The sequence below is a fragment of the Chelonia mydas genome, chromosome 1 (assembly GCF_015237465.2).
Source record: "Chelonia mydas isolate rCheMyd1 chromosome 1, rCheMyd1.pri.v2, whole genome shotgun sequence".
In the NCBI taxonomy this organism is placed as follows: Eukaryota; Metazoa; Chordata; order Testudines; family Cheloniidae; genus Chelonia; species Chelonia mydas.
The window spans coordinates 253,967,383-253,993,848 of NC_057849.1; the positions used below are offsets into that span (position 1 = coordinate 253,967,383).

Below are 26,466 nucleotides of genomic sequence, written 5' to 3' on the forward strand. Positions count from 1 at the left end.
AAAGGCTAAAGTTAATCAAATCAGAGATGGATCATGGGAACCAGCTCAGTAGAGTGTTGCAGTGCAGCAGGAATACCAAATCCTTTGCAGAAGCACAATCTCAGTATACTACTATAATGCTGCATCTGATTACAAGGTTAACGTTACCGAGAAAGCATTAGCTCCTTTCCTCACTGACGTTTAAATATGTAACCTGAACATTGACTTAGCATTAGTTTTAAGCAGAAAAAAAGAGTGCTTGTATGTTGGTATTTAAGTAGCCCATGTAGGGTTTCAGGTCATACCTCATAGGAGGGAGCATTCACACCTCTGCAGCCATTGTTTGACTGAAGACTTTTTGCATGGCTCATTAGCAAGGTAGAAGCAGCCGCATACTTAGGACTATCTTTCCAATACAAAAATAAACTTTTTTCTAAACTACAAAACCTTACAATGTGCAGAATTCAGCAGGAACTGCTGAGATCCTGTAATTAAGACACTGCCAACCTTTCTGCACCTGTAGCTGCAGGTCCTGAGCTGATTTTTAAAGAATTTTAAAAAAAGATTCTGTGTGCATTTGAGATGGATACAACATCCCCCTTCCTCTCATGCAAACTGTTGCAGTACCAGCTTCTAGGTCTGCTAGCTCACAGTGGGAATGTGCAGCTGGGTCCTTAGCACCCCCTCTCTCCATGACTGCATATCAGTTTAAGTCACCAATGTCTTTGATGCCCACTGAAAACTCAGAATTCCTCCTCATATGCTCCCAACGTTGAAGAGATTCTTTCCAGAGGAAGAGCCATATGCAAAAAATAGGAACCTTGCCAGTCCCCTGTTTAAAAATAAAAGTCATGAGGAAAGACCCAGAAAGTCAGGAGATTAACTTAAAAATCATTCAATTTAAAAACGTTTTGGTTTCTTATTTTCTTTCTGGTTTTTGAGCCTTTACGGCTCACAATGGCAAGCTTTTCTCTACAGCCATGAGAGCTACAAGCTTTCTTTAAAAATAGGGGAAAAAAAAAAGATTCTCAAGAAACGTGATTCCAGCAGCTGGAGCTTTAAGAAAACAGCACCAGGCACCACATCACTCATGATAAAAACTGCCAGAGTTGCAACATGGCATTTGCATTTCTGATTGCAAAAAAGTTATAACTTTAGTTTTGAAAATAGTACTCTCCTCTCCTATGATTTGAAACAGGTGAAGCGAGGTAGACAGCAAACATGGAACGCTTCAACCACAACTCAACTGCCCCATTCCCCAATACACAATTTGATTAAGTGAAAACAGGGATTTTAATGGAATGCTGTATGCCCTAAATGAAGCATCACCCTGCCTAGTAGTACTTACCACCATAAATGCAGTGATTTTCTTTTCTTTTTTTGGGGGGTGGGGGGGAAATCACCTAAAACATTAATCATTGCTTTAGAATCTTTGCAGCTCAATAGAAATTGGAGGAAAGGGTCGTGTCCCGTCCCCCCCAACTGCAGCTGAGAGAAGGGCTTTAGAAAAGCTATTTTTGTTTGAAAAAGTAGGAAAGCAGAGACTTGAGTTGTAAATTTAATCTCTTGACCAAAAGATACCAGAAATGCAAAAGGCTCTAGGCTACCAAATGTCACCCCATTACTGTATTGCACTGCCCATGCAGGAGATAAAGATTCATGCTACATCCTCAATCTAATGGTGCCAGCAGTGGGGCCTAATCTAGTAGCCTTGGGGGTTAGCACAAGCAGAGTCTGTAGACTTGTTCCCTTGGGTAGTGATAGGTCAGGGTGGGCAAACTACGGCCCACATCCAGCCTGCCAGAAGATTTAATTGATCCCTCACGTTCCTGCTGGGGAGTGGAGTCTGGGGCTTGCCCCACTCTGACGCTCCAGCTGAGGAGCAGGGCTTGGGGCCACTTGGCACGTGTGTAGCGTCGCACCACACAGTTCCCAGAAGCAGTGGCACGTCCCCCTTCTGGCTCCTACGTTTAGGGGCAGCCAGGAGGCTCCATGCACGGCCCCCAGCCCAAGCGCCGCCCCCGCAGCTCCCACTGGCTGGGAACTGCGGCCAGCGGGACCTGCAGGGGTGGCAGCAGCAGATGGGGCAGCGTGCAGAGGCACCTGGCCGCACTGCTGTGTAGAAGCCGGAGGAGATACATGCGGCTGCTTCAGGTAAGCGCTGCCTGGAGCCTGCGCCCCAACCCCAGCCCTGATCCCCCTCCCACCCCCTTGATCTCAGTCCATAACACCCTCCTGCACCCCAATCCCCTCATCCCCAGCCCCACCCCAAAGCCTGCACCCCCAACCTGAGCCCTCACCCCAACCCCCTGCCCCAGCCCAGAGTCCCCTCCTGCACCCTGAACTCCACATTTCTGGCCCCACCCCAGAGATCGCCCCTCCCCAACCAAAGCCCTCAACCCCAATTTTGTGAGCATGCATGGCCCACCATACAATTTCCCTACCCAGATGTGGCCCTCAGGCCAAAAATTTGCCCACCCCGTGATAGGTGAACAGATGTCTCAGAAGTTACTATACTAATCTGTAGACAGAGTTGGAATCTGGAGTCAGGCCTAGGGAGTGTGAAGGTCAGCAGGGCTGCAGAGAGGACTCATTACCATCTAACATTAAGGAACCTGAATAGTTCTAATCCCCATTGGTAAGGCTGGTAACCAACATGGAGCCACCAGAGTTAAAAGTGAGCTGCAGGATTCCTTAAGAGAATCTTCCAAATGGAGCTTGAACTCAGGAGAAGTCATGTGTTAAGCCCAGCTAAAGGCTGGTTTATACCGTAACCAGATCCTTGGTCTGCTTAGATGACTGAAGTTTCACTTGAGAATAAGCAGCAGAAGAATGCTTAACTCCCAATCCCATGATCCTTTCCCTTCCCCCCCCCGCAAACATACACATTCCAAGAAAAAAAAAATATAAAAGCAAAATGTTTCTAAATACAGCTACTGACAGGCCATGGCAAAAGCTTTTGTATATCTCGAAGTCTGGCACATGGAAGGCTATGTTTTTGTTTTGATTCCAGAAGCCACTCATTAGAACAGTGTGCTTACACAGACATACACATCTGCATGCAGAGAGTATCCTTTTCATATACCCTATACACAAACACAGCATGGCTATTGTTAAGTTTCTAAGAAGAGGTTTCTACATAAAGATATTGAAGATGCGCTTGGCATCTGGGTTTTGTTATAAAGCTCAGAAGTTAACTGCATTTCCCATGTGTGTAACTCTGGCTAACAAGCTCATTGTGTTGGAACATCCAGTACACTCAGGGCAGCAGCTTCCTGACCTTTCCCAGCAACTGCACCCACAGCTAACTTGCTGTGGTGGAAGGCTAGACAGCCAGTCAACTCCATCTGGTTAGGAACACCATGCACACCACAGGCTCTATATGCAGTTCTAGGAAAGCCAGGTTCAGTTCAACTCCCCTTCGCTATAAAGGAACAGTTTCTCTACAGTGTACTTGGGAAGTTCTACAAGAGAGACCTTGAGTGCAGACTAGATGAGTGAACTTGACATAACTGCAATCTCTAATTGACAGCATCTCACAAAAGGTTATTGTGCATCATAAAAACAGAACTGTGAGTTGTCTATGGGACTGTTCTAGCTGCAGAAAGTGACACTGGTGTGAAGTGAAAAGGTGCTCAAGTCACACAATGGGACAAAATGCATTCCTGGTGCAGAACGTGCAGTAAACGTGCAGCTCACCTAAGAGGATACAACTGATGAGTTCGGTCATAATCCATCAAGGGGAGAGGGAGGGGAAAAAAATATAAGTGAGACAACTGCAAAGACCCCTTGTTCTAATGTATTTAGATACTTTTCACCCATTTAAAAGTTGTTATAGTTTCAGTCAAGTCTTCAGCTCATATCTATGAACCTCTCCAAATTGGAGAGACTGCTTATAGAACAGATTTCACAACCAGCCCCAAGATACAGGAGAGTAGAATAAAGGAGGAGACCACATCTCCAGGGAGTGGGTCACTTAAGTTGCTTGGATTGGTCACAAATTATACGAACGAGTCAGAAGACCAATACGTGATGGTTTGTAAACTGTGCCCCTAAACACATCCACCTATGAAACCAAAACACTCTGAAAAACTGCTGTATCTCCACTGAAGTCAATGGAATTATGAGGTAGAATGGCGGCCCCTGACTTGTGAGGTTTTTAAAGCTACACACAAAATTGTCATGGCTCCATAGTTCATGGTCTCCTCACTCCCCTATGCACAAGTTGGTACCTAGTGTTTTATTCAGCCAGTATTAGCCAAGGTATCTCCTAGCGTACCATAGCTTGTAGGTGCTCAGCATGACAGTGCAGCATCCTTGTAGTGAACACAGGCACTTACCTGGTCTTTTTTACTCTTGTGTGAGGAAGCAACATGAGCCAAATATTGAATGACCTTCTTGGTGTTCTCTGTCTTACCAGCTCCTGATTCACCTCTGCAAAGACAGAGCCTGGGATTCATTCAAGAACAAGATGGGGGAAAACGCATTCACCTTTTTAAACCCAACATGCTTGTCAGCTGACCACAGTGCTTTTAGTTGTATTCTTGCCATTAAACATTGCTTTTTGAGATACCTGCCTTAACAGAGAACCTGAACACATTAAGTGAACAGTAGAGCAACCAGTATTGTGCTCTAGTCCTATTGCTCAGCCAGTTTCTCGTGACTTTGGGGGTAGGAGGGGCGGGGAAGGAAAGAATAAAGGTAATTTTCCAGTCACTTGGCAGCCTTCACATGCAAGTGGTTGAGGAATAATGGGGGGGAGGGGAGGAGGGGGGAGAAGAGAACCACGGGACAGGACACAAAGGCAATTAAGTGAATTACTTAAAAGGAATTTCCCTAAGCAAAAGAGCTGTAGTTAACTCCTTCAGAACCAGAAATTAACAGGGTTTGGGGGATCAGTCTTACTTTCAGGCTCAGCAGAGGAAACTGCAGTGTTGAATAGGCACATTATTCCCTACAACCTCAGCCTAGATAGCATGAATGAGAGCACATGGCTGTTGACTGTATATACACCACTGCTACCCCAGTTCTTCCAAAGTCCTTTCCAAGCATCAATAAAGTAACATCTCCACTAGGCAGTCACCTTAAGATCGCCCATTTCCTGCTCCTTCATGCCAGAGACAATCCTTGTACAGAAAGAGGTGAGATGTGGGCAGGGAAGGGTTGCTAATGGTAGTATTTAAAACAGGCAAAATGTTCTAGTCTCTACAGTATCATGTGACATACTGACTCCAGTAAACCCCCAATTAAGCCCTCCAGCAGGATTTTAACAAGAGCTGACAGCAATACAAGCTGAAGAATGTAAACACTCACGTGCACAGAATGGACTGATCCTCTCGATCTGAAATAAAAGAAACAGAATCAGAGAGGCCAAAACTCACTTCTGCCTCCACTACAAAAGCTATTAAATTCAGAGGGTATGCTGGCACTCCCCAAAACATGGAGAGCAGAAGCCACTAAGCATCCTCATGCAAGCGTCTTCAGAAGTATGACCAGTCACCTCTAAATCTTGGCATAGTTCCTCCCCTCTCCCTAAATCCTAAAGGTAGCACCATCATTCTAGTTTTACCTGTCCAGATGTATCTGTAGTTCAGCACAGAACAAGGTAATTGTTATTTTGCTTTTTCCAGAGTGTGAATAGAACCCCTACTCCTGATTTGTTCCTGTGCCTCCTGAACTATTTGCTTCCAAATGCAGAATAGGCCCTGCAACTCCAATCCTGCCACAAGGCGATTACGGACATTGACCTATCCTTTAAAGCAAGGGAGGCCTAAGCATTGACTACAGCTTTAGCTGTGATGGGGATGCTAGGGTGAAAAAAGTGGCTCAAGGTTTTTGCTTTAGCCATTTCTTATGTGGCAAGTTCAGGACTGGGGCACTGTACTTACACATAAAACCCACCGCATTAAAAGAACATTAAGGTTGCAATGTCAAATACAGGAAGTACCAGAATTAAGGTTGACCATAAACCCAAATTTGGATCCCTTGTGTATATGTACTGTGAGTATTCAATTACATGAACAAACACCATCCTCTCATCTCTCCTTCTCCTCTCCTCTCCACCCCACCAACACACACACACACCCACCCCCACCCACCCTCATTCAGTGCAGAATGGATGGTGCTCACTGAATGGGTAACTATTTAACATTTCAATATGTGGCCGCATGTATTATTTACTGCGCACCATCCAAACCCTGCATCGAATACACAACTATTAGTTTCTGCATAGGCTTTACTATGGTGCTGTCATAACATCTTAGATTTTTAAAAACATTAGTGAATTTATCTTCACAAACACTCCTATGTCCCAGCCTCTTCCCTTTCCTCTCCCCCACCCACAGTTTCCACCTTCCTTCCCTGGCTCCTGTTCAAGGTCCCCCCTGCATCCCTACTAGTCCTATCCTCCCCTTACATGGCTCCTACCATTCCTGTCCCCATATCCACTTCCTATTATCTTCCCCCTCCACCCCATTCCTGTCTCCACCCACCCTGCCCCCTTTCCCTTCCCCCCTCCCCCAGCTCCTATGCTTTCTTTTTCCCCTTCACTACCCAGTATTTAATCACTTTCCCCTCCCCTGTTCCTCATTCAGGTAGCTTCCTCCTCCATGTTGGCTGGGTATCAGTAGGGGTAGACAGAGCACAGGATAGAGAGTTTCCATGCTCAGTTGGAGCCCAGTGCTATGCTGGCTCCTAGTAGCCAGCAGCAGCAATTGCAGGGAGAGTCCTAATCCAGGAATGGAAGATGCTCAGTTACTGTGGGGACAGCATTGCTACTGTGAAGTCTGGTTTCGCATGGGAGCTATGGGGATGTACTATGCTCTGTGCAGACTGAATCTTCAAAAATTTAGCTGCCAACCAAGTCTGAGCATGATGTGCGGAGACTTTCAGATGCTCTGAATTTATCAGAGTTCATAGAAGTTAAAAGCAGAAGGGATTATTAGATCTAGTCTTACCTTTGTATTACAGGCCATTCTGTTTCACCCTGTTACCCATATATTTAGCCCAATAACTTTTTGACTAAAGCTTCCAGAAAGACATCCAGTCTTGATTTGAAGATATCAAGAAATGGAGGGAAATTTGTGGATTCTGATATATGTTCCAATGGTTAAACAACCTGTTAAATTTGTGCCTTTATTTCTAATTTGTCTGGCTTCGGCTTCCAGACATTTGTTCTTGTTATGCCTTTCCTCAAGCAAACTAAAGTGCTCTGCAGTACCTAGTATTTTCTCCCCTTGTACACTGTAATCAAGTCATCTCTCAATTTTCTTTTTGCAAGATAAACAGACTGAGCTCTAAGTTTCACTGTAAGGCATTTTCTCCAGCCTTCAAATAGTTTGTAGCTCTTTACTGCACCCTCTCCAGTTTTTCAATATCCTTTTAAAAATTCTGACACCAGCACTCTGGTCTGTATTCCAGTACCAGTCTCACCAATGCCATACACAGAGGTTTAAAAATAAAAACAAAACAAAAAAATCACCTTCCTACTCCTGTTTATATATCCAAGGATCTAGCCCCTTCCTGTAAAAAGTCACCCAACTGCAAAAGGCATATCAGACATCAGGACACTCACCCCAGGCAAATTTCAGGTCCCTGCTTTAAAACATGGACATGGTAGGACTTCTTAATTAAAACTGTGGCAAGAGGGGTTTTTGTTTTTTAAACTAGTCAAAAAAACATTTTCCCCGATTTTGTCCTCAGAAGTGACTGAACCATTTTACTGAAACTTGCCAAAAATATTTAGTGCAAGGCAGACATTGGGCATGGAAAGTCTCAGCCTAAATGGTTTAAGTCTGGCAAAATCATAACAAAAAAGAAAATAGGGTCTTAAAATTAAGCATCTGGCAACCTTAACTACAGGTATAACTACCTATAATGAAGTGAAAAGCAAAGGAGTACTTGTGGCACCTTAGAGACTAACAAATTTGAGCATAAGCTTTCGTGAGCTACACGAAAGCTTATGCTCAAATAAATTTGTTAGTGGCTAAGGTGCCACAAGTACTCCTTTGCTTTTTGCGAATACTGACTAACACGGCTGCTATTCTGAAACCTATAATGAAGTGGCAGACTTCAGTCACTGAAGACTTAAGGTATGTTCAATGTAGTTCTTTAAGAAATCCACAGCTGAATGACAGGTATAAGGACAGACCTCTAAGCAGTTCAGAAGGCCACACCCATTAAGGTCTCCAGGCAGTCAACGGATCACCAAGGTACACACCAGGATTCTGCATGACTGGGCACTTGGAGGGTGCATCGGGGAATAACTAATGACTCATCTGCACATAGCCCCAGGTGTTGTATTCAGTAGGACAGACACCTGGCTGGTTTTGCAGCACATTCATATGTAGCTATGGCCTTTTGAAAATTTGATTAAGTGATGAGCAGCTCATTTGCTGGAAGAGCTTATTCGGGGGCTCATGTAGGAAGCCTGTTTGAGACAAAAAGGTAATATCCATATCCTTCGTGATAAAACAGTGGCAAACAGCCACATAAGCCAGATGTCAAATAGAACAGAGTTGATGGACACTAGAATCAAACTTACATAAATCAAATGCCCTGGCAGACACTTTGTCTGGAGCAGCTGTTCTCAGACTGTGGGTTGGGACCCCAAAGTAGGTTATGACCCCATTTTAATGGGGTTGCCAAGGCCAGCATTAGACTCACTGGGACCCAGGGCTGAAGCCGAAGCCCGAGTGCTTTAGCTCTGGGCAGCGGGGCTCAGACTCTCCCCCCACCCCTGGGTCATGTAGTAATTTTTGTTGTCAGAAAGGGGTTGAGGTGCAATGAAGTTTGAAAACTGCTGGTCTAGAAGAATGTCTTAGAATCTCATACGAGGGAGGGAGGTGGTGACACAGCAGCAGTCTAGCTAATATCCTCCACAGGTGGACGGTAAGTAGAGTTTCTCCTTTTCACACCTTACCATAGAAATAGACATACCAGTTGGTGACCAGCCAGGAAAAACCCTAGACAGTAAGGGTGAACCCTTTCAGTGCTATGTTACCTCCTCCCATTTGCTTTCCCCATGACCAGCAGCAGCTGTGAGTCACCTCCGCTTTAAGCCACTAGGAATGTACCTGCGAGTGCAGGCAAGTCACAGCAGTATGCAGACACTACCATAAAAGGAAACATTCCAGTTTGGAATCTAAGGAGAAATTCCTTCCCAGCACTGCAAAACAGCCATCACTGGGATAGCTGGAATTCTTCTAATTGTGTACGGACAGAAGACTCAAATGCTGTGCTGAGCCACAGAAAGTAGGACCCTAGCAGAAGGCCAAAAAGAGTTGTTAAATTGCTACAAAAGCAGCAGCTCTTAGAAGTTTTTCCACTTTAAGAGGCACTTACTCTAAATTCCAGGATGTTACATATTCCATACAACCCTCTCATTTTTCTTGCATAACCACGGCCAAAGTCAAACTTCAGTTGCCAGAACTAGAAGCATCCATTTTCTTGGAGGCCCACCTCCCACATCTCCAAAACTGGTGGCACATGCAAGTTACTCATACTGGGTAACGACTTCAATTGCTTACTTTAGGGTAATTGCCTGAAAAGCAGATTCTTTTCAAAGTCACTCCTCTGAATTACATATTACATATTTAATAAGTAAACCATTAGTCTAATTGCAGCAACAATTCTGTACTTTAGACCAGCTGGCAAAGAAATATTTCTATCTAAGCTTTATTTAGTTCTTATTACCACAGTATCAGAGTACTTACAAAGTAATCTCAAGGATCCAGAAAGTACAGTCTTCAAATTCAAGGTGTACAGTAATACTCTAACTGCATATTACATACATTTCTAAAAGAACCATTCTTAACCTCTGTAGTCCCCAGATATCAGAGTGCATTTAGGTTGGTTCCAGGATCTAAAAGCATTCGCACAAAAATATATCATTAAGCCAAAAGTTGATTTTTACAAGAGATGTATGTAAAAATCCTCAATGAAACATTGTACTGTGAGATAGCAAATGGACTGTATGAGTTCTGGGACTGCTTTTGCATATGCTAGTACAATGGGCAAGTAGCTACAACCTCAACTCTCAGAGTAGCAGCCATGTTAGTCTGTATTTGCAAAAAGAAAAGGGGTAGTACTTGTGGCACCTTAGAGACTAACCAATTTATTTGAGCATAAGCTTTCGTGAGCTACAGCTCAGCTTCATCCAATGAAGTGAGCTGTAGCTCACGAAAGCTTATGCTCAAATAAATTTGTTAACCTCCGCTCAGGTGGTTTTGTTCTGGAGGATTTGGGGGGTGTGGAGGAAGAGAAATTAGAAGGCTAGAACAGAACATTGAGTTTATGCTAAGCATCTTAGTTACAGAACATCCTAAAAGGCCTTTATCACCCACTTCCTCTGCATGAGCAACTCCGATTTTGAGCCTGTACATCTCCATAAAAGGAGAAGTAATATAGCTTTCACACAATGGTGACATCATCTTTCCAGCTAAGAGGAAGTGTATCTGAAAGGCAATGGCTTGGCTTGCAATCCCCAGCCTATAGCTGACTCATTAAGGCAAAAAGCTTAACCATTGCTAGATGGTACCGCCCACCTCCTAACCACTGAACATAACGTCTGGCAGAAGACAGGCCAGAGAAAATGCCTAGTCTTCTTCGTTTCCGTTACTAAATGCTCCTCTGACACTGCTGCTAGTGCATGCAGTCCAATTTAAGCAACTGACAGGCTGACCAAATGAGGGGATTGAGCTGAAGTGAGAGCACGAGACTGATTTAGCCTTAAATGAAAAGGTTTGATCCATGAAGCACTTCAGTCCTGCACCCTCTTCACACACACCTGATTTTACCATGTAGTCTTATTACAGCCTCCCCCCACACACACAGAGCAGGATCCTTTAGGGCTCTACCCAGTGGCCTTATCTACACTTGCATTTTATTTCCAGTTTCTCCCCACAGCCACTCCATTGGTGTGAGTGTAGCACAGCCGACCAGTGGTATTTGAACATGCATGCCATCTAGCCATGTTGCAAGCAGGGTTAGAAGCACTGTGGTTAAAAAGCCAGCAGACAATCTATCTTATCACTCCAACTGGGAAAAAAATTTGGAAGTAAAATGTTAGTGTAGACAGTCAAAATCCAAGATCCAAAACCAGAATTAATATGAAGGTGACCCTGGACAGGGATAGCAACAGAATTTCTAGGAATGGACAAGGGAAGAATCAGCTGAAGTTAAGTCTCAGCTTCATGCTATCTGAAGCTGAAAGATTTGTACGAAAAAGTTAAATATACACAAGTTGTTCTATCTATTGATGGAAACATCTAAGCTTATTTCCCCAAGACATTCTTGGACCAGATCCCAGATCCCCTCCTCCAGCATTCCATACCTGAATCTGGAAACAGCAAAATGGGAAAATAAAAAGGTGTCTACCTGAAATTTTAGGTTACACAAATGTTTGGGGAGTTCTGAAAGGAAAAAAAATTGTATGCATGCTCCTGTGCTCATGGTGCCAATACCATATTTAGCAGAGGGGCTGACAGTCTGGGCTAAAGTGCCACATAAACTGGCTAAAATACTTCCGCTTTGGTTTATAAGAACCAACCAAAAGGTGCGTAGTAAGCAGCACAAAGCAAATGGGTAAAGAATTTTCTATGTTCTTTGCTTGAATAGAAATGGTGTTTCAAAGCAAAAAGACACTTCCAAATTGGTTACGACTCTGGAGTGCAATCTGAGAGAAGACAATCCCCTATAAAAAACATTAAACTGTGGAAATCAAAAGCTACATTAACCTTATCACCCAATTCACATGTAGACACCACTGAAAAGAAACATTCTGTATGACAAGCAACCAAAAACTTAACAATGCCTCTTGCTCTGGATTATTGTAGAGTCATGCACAAATTGCCAAAGAAATCACTAGTAGTTTTCCTTCCATTTTAGTGGGAATTTAACTGGACCCTTCCATGCTGTTAAAAAACCAAACCCACACACAACAACAACTAAAACCCCACACTCAGTCTCCCAAAACCCACAGTTCTGCTGCCACCTCTAGCAACTGAACGGCTATGTAGCTGGTGAAGAACCAGTTCAGATATTTACTGCATAGCAGTCGCCAAGCGTTAAGCATCCAGGGACATACAAGGGGAAGAGCTCTCTTAGGGGAGCAGACAGTTCCACACATACAAGTTTGACAAGAAGATGAAATGCTGGTTGGGTCAGTCCAGTCAAACTAAGCAAAGCCAGAAGTGTCCTGTTTACTCAAAATTTAGGAAATATGAAAACATCTGAGAGTTATAAACTAAGTAAAAAGAAGAGGAGTACTTGTGGCACCTCAGAGACTAAAATTTATTTGAGCATAAGCTTTCGTGGGCTAAAACCCACTTCATCAGATGCATGCAGTGGAAATTAAGTAAGAAGATTACACACACACAGAACATGAAAAAACGGATGTTGCCATACACACTATAACGAATAAATAAATAAAAATAATAAAATAAAAAATAAAATAAATAAAAACAAATAAATTGGTTAATCTCTAAAGTGCCACAAGTACTCCTTTTCTTTTTGCGAATACAGACTAACACAGCTGTTACTCTGAAACCAGGTGAGATCAGAGAGGTGAGCTATTATCAGCAGGAGGAAAAAACCTTTTGTAGTGAAAATCAGGATGGCCCATTTCCAACAGTTGATAAGAAGATGTGAGTAACAGTGCGGGGAGGGGGGGGGGAAGAGAATAAGCATGGGGAAATAGTTTTACTTTGTGTAATGACCCATCCACTCCCTGTCTCTATTCTAGCCTAATTTAATGGTGTCCAGTTTGCAAATTAATTCCAATTCAGCAGTCTCTCATTGGAGTCTAATTCATGCTCAAACTCTACAGTATCAGACCAAGGGGACTTGATATTTCCTATGAAATGTGGCAACTGGGGAAGGGCCTCTGAAGAGCATCCATCTCCCTTCCCGGAGAGGGATAAGGGTGTTAATACACCGGACCCTCACTAGAACACGGGATTTGTGATCCATGTGCGGTATTGCATTAACATGGGGACCGCATTAAAATGAACTGAAATTACACTAATTAAATTTGGGATCCATGGCCGCGACCGCATTATATGCGAATTCACGCTATACAGACGTGCGTTCTAGCGAGGGTCCGGTGTATTGAGTTTAAACACTTGTGATTCAATTAATCATCCATTTATTCAAATCCATGGAACGGCCACTACAGTATTTTCTTTGTCTTAAACTCTAGAAGTGCCACATGCAATGTAAGAGTGACATTACTCGATCAGTTTAGCTCTCCTACAATCCAGTTTGACAGGCTATTTTTCCCTCCCACTCTGCCTCTTAGTGAGCCACTTGCAACAGTGTCCTCTTTAAAAGGAAGCTTCTGCACAGCTCTGATAAGACTCCCTATAGAATCTAAAGAGGTTACATATACTTCTGCACTAGGACAACTTTAGGTTCTAGTTTAGAGTATCTAGGGGCATTCCTCCCCTTAAGGTAAAATTTCATTATTTGTATCTGAAGCTTCAGTACTTCAGGGAACATTTACACTGCAAAACACGTCCACGACAGTGAACATCAACTGACTCTTGTTCACACTACCGGGCAAAATAAAAATAAATAAATAGCAATGTAGATGTTCCCATTTGGGCTCTGAGACCCAGGGAAGGGGATGGCTCTCAGAGCCCAAGCAGGAACATCTACATTGCTATTTTTAGCCCCATTGCAAAAGCCTGAATCAGTTGACCCAGGCTCTAATACTCATTGCTGTGGGTTTGGTTTTTTAATGCAGTGCAGATGTACCCTTGGATATTCCAGTCCCTTTAGCCCTTAGATTGGCTAGCTCCCAAGTGACTACCAGCAGTAAACTGGCTATTTAAAAATCACTGGGGGCTAATCTATGGAAATCAAGGAGTGTTTAATATGCCCCATATTTTTAAGACTTGTCCAATCCACTGCTAAAAACCCAACAATTGACCGCTGAGACGTGTGGGAAACAGTCTCTCCCTGGTTTCAGAGTAACAGCCGTGTTAGTCTGTATTCGTAAAAAGAAAAGGAGTACTTGTGGCACCTTAGAGACTAACCAGTTTATTTGAGCATGAGCTTTCGTGAGCTACAGCTCACTTCATCGGATGCATAGCAGTCTCTCCCTGCTACTTGTTCTGCCTGCTGAAGTGAGACAAGCTGGCAGGGAGGGAATAGACAGAGCCAGACCTGAGAGGTGCATTAGGAGCAAAAAGCAGCAACACTCTTCTAGGGAGAAGTTTTGAAGAAGCCATTAGGGACTAATTGTACTCCCTGTTGAGCCCCAATGTTGTTGCAAAGGTTTAGTGTGACATTTCAACAGTCATTTTGTTTGGTTCTTTAGACATTGGTGTCATGTCTGGACAGTCTGGCCCAACATCAGTATTTCACAGAGAAGATTCTTCACCAGCATCTTGAGCAGGTGAACAAAGCTTCCCAACTAGCTTGAACAGACTCCATTCCAACAGCTCTGAAATGCCTTTTCCAAATAGATCTACTGAAGATGCTACACTCAATTGTTTAGAAATTTAAGGCAGATAAAATAATTTATACACACACATACGCTCCCTTTTATGCACATCTGTTGCATTAGAGTAATGCTATGCATGCTTAAGACCTCTCCATACAAAACCATTATCCTTCAGCTCTTCACTGCAATAAAGCCACTTTCTCTGAAAGAGCAGCAAAGAGTCCTATGGCACCTTATAGGCCAAACAGACATATTAGAGCATAAGCTTTCGTGGGTGAATGCCCACTTCGTCTGATACATCCGACGAAGTGGGCATTCACCCATGAAAGCTTATGCTCCAATATGTCTGTTTAGCCTATAAGGTGCCACAGGACTCTTTGCCACTCTTTCAGATCCAGACTAACACAGCTACCTCTCTGATACTTCCTCTGAAAGCATTCAAACCCTTAGGTACTCAAGGTGCCAGACACCAGGAGAATTACAGCACTTAGGCACCCAGGGTATTTCACTCCCACACACAAATATGGTAACTATTACAGAGGAGGATTTCCAAAGTTTGTCCACAAGAGCAGAATTCTGAGGTCCCCTCTAGGCCCCATAACAGAGCAGACTGGGGATAAAAACAGCACCACTTTAAATATGGCAAATTTTCCACAATGCCTCTAGGTCACAGCAGTGCCCTGGATTAGGATTAAGTTGCTTGTGGGAAACTTATTGAACATATAGGCACTGGTGCACCTTTGGTAAGTGGGCCTCGACAGCAGCCTGCCAGAATGCCCAGTTCTGAAAGGTAGTGCATCAGCTTGAACACAAAACAAAAGGTTAAACAATTTCTGGATTAGTTTAAATCAGAATAAAAGCAATCCTTCTATCCCAACCCCTAAATCTGAACAGGCTGCTTATTAAGATACCATAAACTCAATGAAACTAAAAAAATCCAGAATCCAAACAAATTTACACATAGGCATTTCTGCTTTATCAGCTGAATGGAGTACAGTTACCTCTTGAGAGTTAACAGCTTGCTATCTTTCTCTAAAAGCATTCATACCATGAAGGATTCCCTGCATATTGGGCTCTGAAAGGAGAAAGGGGCACAACCATTAATCTTAAATGCCTCCAGTCCTTGCAGAGCACTGGGCTCTTTCATCTTCTGTTCAGTGCAGATTCCTCCCATACCACTGGCTGCTGCATCAAACCTCCCCCACAAGCTAATCAAAATGGGAGAAAGCCAAACAGGAATGTTTTCCATTGCCCAGGAGGCTGGCTGGGACCAGAAACTTTACAACAGCCCTCCACCCTCACCCCCAATAGCAAAACCCCAGTGTCATCCCTATAATTTAGTGTTTCTGCCATTTGGGATATTTGAAGAAGGAGACTGTTGCTTTAAAGTTACTTTGCTGCCAATACATACACTTTACAGGACACCGAAACCCACACTCAGAGCCCACTAAAACCTTGTTAAATAGATAGTGTGGTCACAGCCAGCTAGCCCATCAGTTGGGAATGATTTCCAAGCCCAGCAAGTGCACAGAGGAGGGTGGTTATAGGCCACAGTTATTCTGGACTAGATAAAGAGGACCTGGAGCAATCAGCTAGTTGGACAAGACTGCCATATTCATCATGTTAGATTTATTGTGGGAAAGGGGCAACAGCTGAGAGCTCTTTGCCTCAGGGCAGGACTGTAACCCTCTTTCCTCCACCTGTTACCTCTTCCCTTACAGCAGGCAAGGTAAATACTTAAGCAGAACTCAACACCCCCCTCCCAGCGCTAAGAAAATAGACAGACGATCATCCTTTAGCTTTGTGCAGTGAATCAATAATGCAAGTCTGAGATTTCTGGGTTTCAGACAGTTAACACTCTATCAAAGTCAGGAAGAAAGATGAGGAGAAATACTAGTGACCATTTGGTTACAAACCACCACATGCAAGGGAGCTTCACCTATCACTTCTAAGCCACAAATGTGCAGCTCTCCACAGAACTAACTTGTGTAACTGGCAGAGATTCCATACAGGATGCTTGCTCTACATCCTTCAAGTGGTTTTGCTGTTAGTTATCAGAGGAAGCCTCTTGTCTTCCAGAATCATGTTACAATAGCATCAAAGGAATTGCCTCCATTGTTGCACAGAAGTGGAGGTGCTTCCCACAAACTGGAAACTCTGCTAGGACAAGTCAGTAGCTTGTTTAAAGAAAACAGTTGTTGGCACTGTTGCTGACAAGGAGTAGGCAGGGAAGAGAAGGAAGCAATAGAGGAAGTGAACTGGAGATAAGTTTATGGGCAGTCATGCTACTATGTAGTGAACAGAAGGCATATTTGTCCTGTTATTTGTGCAAAGAGTTCAGGAATTCCTTTGTTTAAAAGAGGAAATGAGGTTCCTTAAAGGACATGTTCCAGGCAGTGTTCTCTGGATGCAGCAAAGCCATTTTAGAGTGACAGCTAGGAAAGGTATTTGTATTTCTCAGCAGGGAATCATGCTCTTTAACAAGAAGCACTGCCTTCCTAACTCCTGGAAGTCATTGCCACCCTGCTTCCACTACTCTATGACCTGCCTACACTCTTCCAGAAAGCAGTTTTCCACTTCACCTTGAGTTATCTGTCATGCCAAATCTCCTGTGAGGCTGTACTCCAGCAGCCTTTGTTGGCATTCCTCCCTCCACCTATAGGTTTTGTTGAGTCACTGATCTGGGCACAAGGAAGCAGTTTCTTCCTGTTCCCTTCCCCCCCCCCACTATCCCACTGTTATAGCTCCACTATGCTGGAGAGTTTCTGAGAAATGGAGGTCATTAACTGTCAAGCTACGCAAGTAAGGCCCTACCAAATTCACAGCCGTGAAAAACGTGTCACGGACCATGAAATCTGGTCTTTTGTGTACCTTTACCATATATTATACAGATTTCACAGGGGAGAACAGAGTTTCTCAAACTGGGGGTCCCAACCCAAATGGGGGTCACAAGGTTATTGTAGGGGGGTCATGGTATTGCCAGCCTTACTCCTGCGCTGCCTACAGAGGTGAATGGCCGGAGAGTAGCAACTGCTGGCCAGGCACCCAGCTCAGAAGGCAGTGCCCCTCCAGCAGCAGCATAGAAGTAAGGGTGGCGATACCATATTATACCATCCTTACTTCTGCACTGCTGCTGGAGGCGGCGCTGCCTTCAGAGCTAGGTGCCTGGCCAGCAGCCACCACTTTTTGGCTGCCCATCTCTGAAGGCAAGCGCCGCCTCCGGCAGCGGTGCAGAAGTAAGGATGGTATAATAAACCCCCCCCCCGCCCCAACCTTATGCAAACCACCCCCCCCCCTTATGACTTCCCCCCCACCCCATCACAACTCGCTTCTGGGTCAGGACCCCTACAGTTACAAAACCATGAAATTTCATATTTAAATGTCTGAAATAATTAAATTTACAATTTTTAAAATCCTATGATTGTGAAATTGATCAAAATGGATGAGAATTTGGGAGGGCCCTATACATAAGACCAGATAACTGGAAACTGACCAAACAGAATTTTCTTCAAAAACAGAAGGAGATATAAGTTCTGCCCCTCTAGGGGAAGTGACAGAAATCCAGATTTTTAATAGTGAACAGTTGCTTATGAGATAGGGGAGTTTCAGTCTCAACCCTACCATGCTGTCTTGTCCCAAAGTGTCATTATTTCAGACTGTTCACCATCTGCCTTAGGCACTTCTTGTAGCTTTGCTACTTCTGCATCCATAATCCAGATACCAGGACAGGAAGAGACAGACGCTAACTCTATATACATCTGGGCATTTTACAGATCCCCCAACTGCAGGCTTTGATTCTCTAAAAGGAGATCACCTTACTGAGAGGTGGGATGCATACAGGATCTTCAGAAGCTTTACATAAAGGATCCCCAAGTGACACCAAGAAATCCACTGGCAGTTTACCAGGAACCCATAAACCACACCTGGTTTTGCATTAAATTCTTTATATCTGAAGACACTATGTATGCATTCTGCTAAATATAATCAGGAAACTTTTCTGGTCAATGTATTTATTTTTAAATTTATGACCAGCCAATACATTGTGTAGTACTAGCAAATAAGTTCTATCCTGTCAAGGAGGATAAACACTTGATTGAGCTTTCATGCAACGAAAAACTAGTGTTGATCAGTACTCTACATCAAGGTTTCAGACCACACTCTGCTCCCAGCACCAAAAATAGCTCTAGGTTTGTCCTCAGTGAATTTCAGTGGTTTTATTATAAGCGTACACACACACCTGTCCCTTCTTAGAAGGGGGACAGGAAGTTACACTGCCTAGTGACGCCTCTACACAACACATCCTCAGAGAGGTTTGCTGTCTTTTACAGTAAGTCCTCCCACTAGGTCTTGAATATCATTTTGACTTCAATATCTCACTAAGAAAGTCACTGTCCCATAGTTAGCACTCACCTTGCATCATACTCCTGTAGGCAGTGTCCGTGATTGCGTATATGTGAGGAGGCATCTCATGCCTCTTTTTGCCTTTATACATCTCCACAATCTCCTCGGAATATATGGGCAGGTTCTTGTAGGGATTTATAACCACACAGAAAAGGCCTGAGTAGGTCTGCAGAGAAAAGACATCAGTTAATAGTAGTTAGAGTCAGACAAATCTTTGTTTGTTTAAGGTTTCTTGCTTGGAGGCAGTCCCCCTTTGAGAGGTTCTACTGGGGCAGTGAAGAGAGACAGGCAGGCACAAGTCAATACTGGAAACTGGGCAACAGCTAATACCAAGTTTACCAGTATGGCACATTACCTCCTTCAAGCTACCCTACTAGGTACTCCATGCTATCAGGATGCTGTTGGGCAGCAACTGATCTATACTGGCTAGCTCATTCCAGTTAACTGCAGGGTCCATCAAAACTAGTTTCCCTGGCTTTCAGAGATCTGAAGTTTAAACCAAGTCTACACTTGACTGTAGAAAACTTCTCCCAGAGGCTTGGGAGCACATTTTATTGTGCGCTAGCTCATATTTGTAAAGCCTGCTTACTATAGTTGTCCAGAGTATAACTGAGACCCCTGTGATCAGCTACACAAGGGAACATAAGCTGATGTAGGGACAAGTAGTAATGCGTTGCATTAAGCACCATGGGCAGGGAGGTATGCAATATATCACAGGACACCCATTAAAATGCATATGATCCCCCTGTTCATATGCATCAGTTCTTAAGTAGAGCTATCCTTTGCCAAGAAGCATGAAGTACAGAAGTCATGCTATCAAACTGATGTTCAGCTGGAAAGAAGGCATACATTTTTAACATTGAGTAATTAACCATTGGAACAATTTACCCAGGCTCATGGTAAATTCTCCATCATGTACAATTTTAAATCAAGATTAGATTTTTTTTTTTTTTTTTTTTTTTAAAAGATCTGTTCTAGGAATTTTGGGGATGTTCTATGGCCTGTATTTTACAAGAGGTCAGACTAGCCCATCACAATGGTCCTTTCTGGCTTTAGAATCTATGGCCACTGCTTGGTTAGGATCCTACAAAGTTGCTCATTTCCAGAAGAATTCCCAGTATGGGAGTCACCAGGGATTTACTTTCAGCAGTTTCTCCCTATTAAAGTTGCTGTAAAAAATTGACAGGCAGTACACTTCCCTAGATAGGAGAAAGGGAAGGGGTAGGAGATGGTGGAGAGGCCCTCCACACTAAATCCTTGAAGGAGTGCCCAGTAAACTATTCTTTGGATTTGGTGGACAGCTGATACTTCCTCCTGACCCCTTCATTCAAAACAAGCCTTTGATTCAGAGGTTGAGTCAAAACTGGTTTCTGAGAGGAAATATTTTGAGGAGCCACTTTAGTTCATTCGCATACAAGACACAAACTTGTCTGGGGCTGCATTTAAAACAAGAGAATCACAAGTCCAGTATAGCTTGGAATTGATCAACATGTAAAACTGTTTTGGAGTCTCCCATTTCAACAATAAGGAAATACTTGCCACCATCACTAGCATCCATCACACCAAACCCAAATTTTGGAATTTAGTTTCAACTGGCTTTAATCCTGCAGAGTTCTGAGGCAAGACAAATGTCCAGACACTTTTACTGCAATTTTAAGAGACCTACCTGAGAAAGACAGGTGTCAAGACAAGAGGAAGAGAGAAAGTGTTACAGGTTTGTTAGTACCCATGTCTCAGAATGCACTTTTTAATTGGAAAGAGTATTTTTGACAGAAGGAAGAATGTATTCTTAGCTATTTTAAGAATCCAAACTTTTCTCTTGAGGTTTGTAGTCGCTCAAAGAGCGTATAGATTTTACTGGCATGTGTTTGCGTCATAAGGCCACACTCTCATCCTTGAAATGCTACAAGAATAGGGCGCATCTGGCACATTCTACATCTTACACTTCCCCCACTTTCTCAAAGAAAACTGTTTTGGTGTAGTAAAGAGTCCTTTACTCTAAGCACAAGAGGCATTTGATCAGATTTAGCCTCTTCAGATGGATCACAGTAAAGATTAGACTACTGGCAATTAGAAGGGTGGAGACAGCATCGGTTACACAGTTTATGGTCATAACCCTGATTTACTGGATGTTGCTTTCATTTTTAATAATTAGCCCTACTTGTGTGTCAGACTCAGGACAAAGGTGTTCAGGCATGCGATTTTAATCCCACACCCCATCAGTGGGCATCCACATCCATTTTCACATGGCTATAATGGAAGTCTGTGCACCAATTAGACACCCTGCCCCGCACCCAAGGAAAGTATGCCAACCAAGTTTTCCTGTGTGTATGGAGGTGGTTTCAGAATTAGTCTTGCACTGGAGGACACTAGACAACTTGCACGCTATTTAAAGAATAGTTTCCAAAAGAGAAGACCCCAATATTATTGAAGCATCTCTCCAAGATGGGATCCTACCAAAGGAGTTAGATAAATTTAGCTACCTGATGGGTTAGTAGCTCAATGTTAAGAGGTATATAAGTGAGACCAAGAGAAAACTGACAAATGGGCAATCATTTCCATGCTTAGATAGCTCACTAAAATTCAGTGAACCTAACTTAGCTAAGTGGGTTGCTCTGCCACAGTAATACCAGCAGACATTGGTGCTGATTCTCTGCGATGTCCAATATAGTGTTTGGACATGAGACTCTAGAGAGCTGGCATGGCTCCCAGATGCAAGTGGAAGATAAAATAGGCCCCATTATTGCATACCTTACACGAATGGTGGATCAGATGCAGTGAAGCTCCGTTCCACCACACCTGCCCACAGAATGCCCCCCAGCACACCTTTTCTTCTCCCCTAATACCAGGTGTGGCTGATGCAGCAAGCAACCATGCTGTTAAGGGACAAGTTATAGTCTAACTGGAACTTGCACAGTTGTTTTGCTGGAGTTCAAAGAGATGTTATATTGTAAACTATGCTGCTGCTTTTCTTGTGAACATCCATTGTTGCTTATAGCCACTATATGGCTATTGTAAACAGAAATAGATTAGAAGAGAATATGCCTGTTAGTCTCCCCCAGTAAGGAAACAACATACTTCTGGAGACAAACTTTCCAGACTGTTCGGAAGAGGTACTAATAAGTTAGGGAGGCAGCGATTTAATAGTTTTTTGTTTTGTTTTGTTGCGGAAAGGGGTAAAGAAAAAAAAAAAGTAATGCTGAAAGATTCAGCTATGGATTTAGAGTCTGCTTGTGCCTGTATTAGTACAGCTTCCTAGGGAGGAGCGTAAGCTGGTGAAGTAGGACTGCCCATATTCCAAGCAAGAATAGCCTGGAGGTCTGAAGCTGGATGGAAGCAGTCTGCAGCACAGGAAGAGCAGCAGTTAGCAACAAAAAGAACATTAATGCTATCAGACCAACGAAGCCATGCAGCAAGGAGAAGCTTGTCGTCTCCTCCTTCCATCACCACTACCAACTGGGATTTTGGGGAGGGGGGAGGAGAGACACACACCTAAGGGCAGTCTTTTGCAGAGCAGTAATTCTCTAAGGCAATAGTTAATTTTATCCTTTTAAGTATTTGAGGTTCATGGAAGAGATACTTATTACACAGCTCTACCAATGCACACTCCTCCTAATCTGCAGCCCCAACACAGTGATCTCACTCACTTTGCTACTCCACTCTGAGTCTGCCAGCCTTACCAAGGAGTTCAAAAGTCATCTTAGTCTCTTTGGGAATGTCAATTTAAATTTTCATTTGTGCCCCAGTCTAGGAACTGAACCCAAGTTTCCAGAGATTAAAGGCTAATGCACAAAGGTGACACCTAACAAGTTGTCTCCACTGCAGCTCTGCTTTGCTTCAGACATCACTGCCCAATATTATAGTTCTGGACTTAAACCTCACTGGTGTTCTGGTTGATGCACAGGGCAGACTAGAATCAGGTTTACTTTTTAGCAGTTAATCTACTCCTGTCAGCCTTGCAGAGATAGTGTAAGCATGTTTGACTCAGGAGACAAGAACAGTTTAGGAAGGAAAAAAGTTTTTCCCAGGGTCTAGCCTCTGCTGATGTGGTTGCTGGACTGGAATACTTGTAAGGTTCTGGATTTACATTCTGCTCTGGACCCAGGACACACACTTAAGGTGAGCAGTGAGTTACCAAGATGAGCCAGAGAACATGCTTAGTACAGGAAGGGTTAAAGTCAAGCTCAGTTCAGAGAATGAAAGCAGATAATCACAACCATCAGCAAACTCATCTAAAACCAATCATTTGTAGAAACAAATCTCTTCAGTCTGTGACACTGATTTGCTGTTTCCAAGTTCCTGAAAGGTCTGCCACTCCCTGAACAAACATCTTAGGATATATCTACACTGCCCATGTTACAGCGCGACCGCAGCGATTAAAAAAAAAAAACAAACCAAATGAGGGGTTTAAAATTTAATTTTAAAATTTAATAGCTTTATCGCCAGGAGTGCGGTTCCCAGTGTTAAAGCCTTGTCTATACTGCCACTTTTCAGCACTAAAACTTTTGTCGCTCTGTGTGTGTGTGTGTGTGTGTGTTTTCACACCCCTGAACAACTAAAGTTTTAGCGCTGAAAGTGGCAATGCAGACACAGCCTCAGAGTCCCCACTGTAAACTTAGTCTCAAGCTTTCCCATCTCCCTTCAGAGTCCCCACTGTAAACTTAGTCTCAAGCTTTCCCATCTCCCTTCAGAGGAAGGATAGGGGAAACACCCCCTCCCCCCCACAACTTCTCAGAAACAGCCCCCACCTGCAGGAAGAGGCAGAAGCCAAGAACAACGCTGTGTTGTGTTTATGACCTTTCCAGAGATCTTTATACCAGAGATAGTTTGTGTTTGCTCTCTTCCTGTCAAGAAGATTAGTGCTCAGCTGCTGTCCAGTGGAAGGATTTTAGCTCTTCACCTTAATCTCCTGACTCACTGGGGAGAGCTGCTGGCCAATCTGATCAGCTCACTTCACTAATGGGCAGACTCATGTTTTTGGATAGATTGGTAGGACCAAGTTTCGCTCTTGCATAACGCATTACTAGTTCGGTTTAAGAAGGAAATCTCACTTCCACAAATACCCTTTGTGAAACTGGTCATATTTCAATTTGTTACACCTATGGATCATGTGACCACCTGTCTGATGCATCACTGAGGGGACATCTCAACACCTGTGAAATGGCAGCCTACTGCAAGGCAAGTGAAATATTTAACTCACTTAAACTTGACTACTTACCACTAGTTTTAAGACTTGTTAATTTAATTTAGGAGGCAAATATTGCCTAGGATACATATGATCCATTTATACTTTATTTTAAATTTTAATAGCTTTATTAGGAAGGGAAAATATACCCATTTCTCAACAGTACAAGGCACAAGTACCGCTTTGATTCTGAGCTGCATGGCTCAGAAGTCACAGCCTGGGGAGGTCAAGGCAGCTGTGGTTACACACAACTACCAATCAGCTATTCAGCAACCTAGAATAACAAAATGTATGGAGCTCCGGTCAACACCTCCTCATGATGCCCCCTGACATCAGGCAAGGAGAAGGCTGGCATGGAGCTTTTACACCAGTTCTATACCTTGAAGAACCCCCACTCCAAAAATGGTATTCTGTAGCAGCTGCCTATGTCCCCTGTACCTCTGAAGTGGCCACAGCATCAGCCAGAAGCGGAACCAAAGACTCTAGGTTAGGATCGTATTACCTAGATCAGTGGTTTTCAGACTCTCAATTTGCGGATCTCTAAAAAATTTCAAATGGAGGTGCGGACTCCTGTGGAAATCTGAGACAGTCTGTGGATGCCCTGGGGTCTGAGGACCACAGGTTGAAAACCATTGACCTCGAAGTTGGCAGTTAAGAGGAGTTCTTACAGAGGTACATGGTGGAAATGAAGATGCGCCATTTGCTGCCCTAGATTAGATTGCTTATCTCTAATAGTTACAGAGACCCTCTGTCTTGCCACAGAAGTGGCGAGGAAGAGGACTAGGCCTCTTTGGGTGACTAAGTAGCAGGTATCTGAGAGAGACTATGGGAGATGTATTGTTAGAAACATGCTCTGACATTTGGAGAGATCAGACAAGGTACATAAGAGGTATGAATGTTACTAGTGTTCAGAAAAAAACAGTAATCTAGATTTTCTTCTTTAGAACTACAGTAACATTAGCATCCTCAATAGGTCATTGGGCAGCAGACATAACTCACTAAAGAATCTACTTCACATTGCCTAGAGACACTGAACATCAGGACTTAATATCTCCTGCTATTCCAGCTCTGACCATTCTGCTATCATTCTGTATTGTCAAATAAGGACTAGACTATGACCAAACAAAATAGGAACAAAATTTCTCCAGAGGTAATCAGCCAGTGAATTAAAAAGCACATTACCACGGAGCCTAGTTCATCCTGTGCCCCTTGACAGCCTCTGCTTTAACAGGGACTTAAGGAATAGACTTGTGTGCTGTTTGATGCAAGTCACATTAACAGTGACATTTGAACAGGAACTACAGAACCAGTGCAGATTCCAAATCCTTATCCTCTAGCATGCCCCCTTTGGGCACATGTAATCAGTGAGCCTGGCTCTTGTACCTTATTCCTTATGATTGTGCATGACTGTCATCTACAGATATCACTGTCATTTCCATGGCAACAACCCAGTAAAAGGATTATGCTGCTCTTGTAAATTTTGGTGGGAGGGGAGAGACTAGAACCTGGCAGTTCAGATAGACACTGTTCTGGGGTACAGGATGGTTGTTACTGGAGAGGGCACGTGCTAAAAACCTGAATCTCAGAGGGAGATTAGAGCCAGCTTGGCGTTAGCATTCCCTTCCATTGAGGTTCCAGATGTGGGAAAAGCAAGCCAGATGTTAGGTATACATCCAAAATGGGGTTTTGTTATTATTTAGTACTGTTTTAATCAGGCTTCCTGCTTTCCAAAGTCTCTTTTTTCTAGCCAAAAACAAGTTAATGATATTCAAAACATATTCCAAACAACGACACTCGAATGCCAAAGTCCAACCATTTCACCACAGCATTCCCTGAGATCCATTCTACCCAGGGGAGAGTTGTGGGGCTGAAGAAGCAGCGGTGTCACATAAGAGTTTCAGACAGGGCAGTGTAAGGTTAACTATAAATGTTTGGGAGAAGTTGGTTGCAGCAAGCTTACATGGAATCCCCATAAAAGCCTCCCCCTCCCCCCCCCAATACAGAAGATTGTTACTTACATAGATGAGCCCTGAGTAGTATCTCTCCTTCAAGTTGTGCAGCACAGAAGCCTCATTCAGGCAGGTCAGCTCTGCCATATCTTCCACTTTAGAGAATTTGGGTGGATTCATCTTCTGGATGTCATCTTTGTTTATTCTCACTTTCTTTCCATTTTCTGCCAGCTCCACAATGGCCTCATCTCCCACTTCCTCCTTCAGACTGGCCGCCTCAAATCCATTCTTCTCCGATGGGACCCACACCAGTTTCTTGGCTGCCCAGTCAGCCTGAGCCAGAGGGTTGTTGATGAGGTTTTTGTCCACGTAAAGGTACTTATCAACATCTTTTTGAGCCATGGTGATTTATAACGAGGGACCTGCCAGAACAAAAAAGAAGTCAATTTTTTAGAATTTAAGCAGCATTATGAACTCTTAGAGGCAAATGGACTCTACGCTGGCTT

The 26,466-nt window shown here is 43.5% G+C and overlaps 1 protein-coding gene across 3 annotated transcripts in view; it reads right to left on the reverse strand.

The window, feature by feature from the left end:
* MYH9 (myosin heavy chain 9) overlaps positions 1-26,466 on the reverse strand; it is a 96,784-nt gene that overhangs the window by 51,744 nt on the left and 18,574 nt on the right. For all 3 annotated transcript variants that reach the window (XM_037880711.2, XM_043542696.1, XM_043542697.1), the window contains 4 exons: positions 26,030-26,382; positions 18,836-18,992; positions 5,293-5,320; positions 4,320-4,413 (listed from right to left, as the gene is read on the reverse strand). In XM_037880711.2, coding sequence (XP_037736639.1) covers positions 4,320-4,413; positions 5,293-5,320; positions 18,836-18,992; positions 26,030-26,362 — 612 coding nt within the window. In that variant the 5' untranslated portion in view covers positions 26,363-26,382. The remainder of the gene's footprint in view (positions 1-4,319; positions 4,414-5,292; positions 5,321-18,835; positions 18,993-26,029; positions 26,383-26,466) is intronic.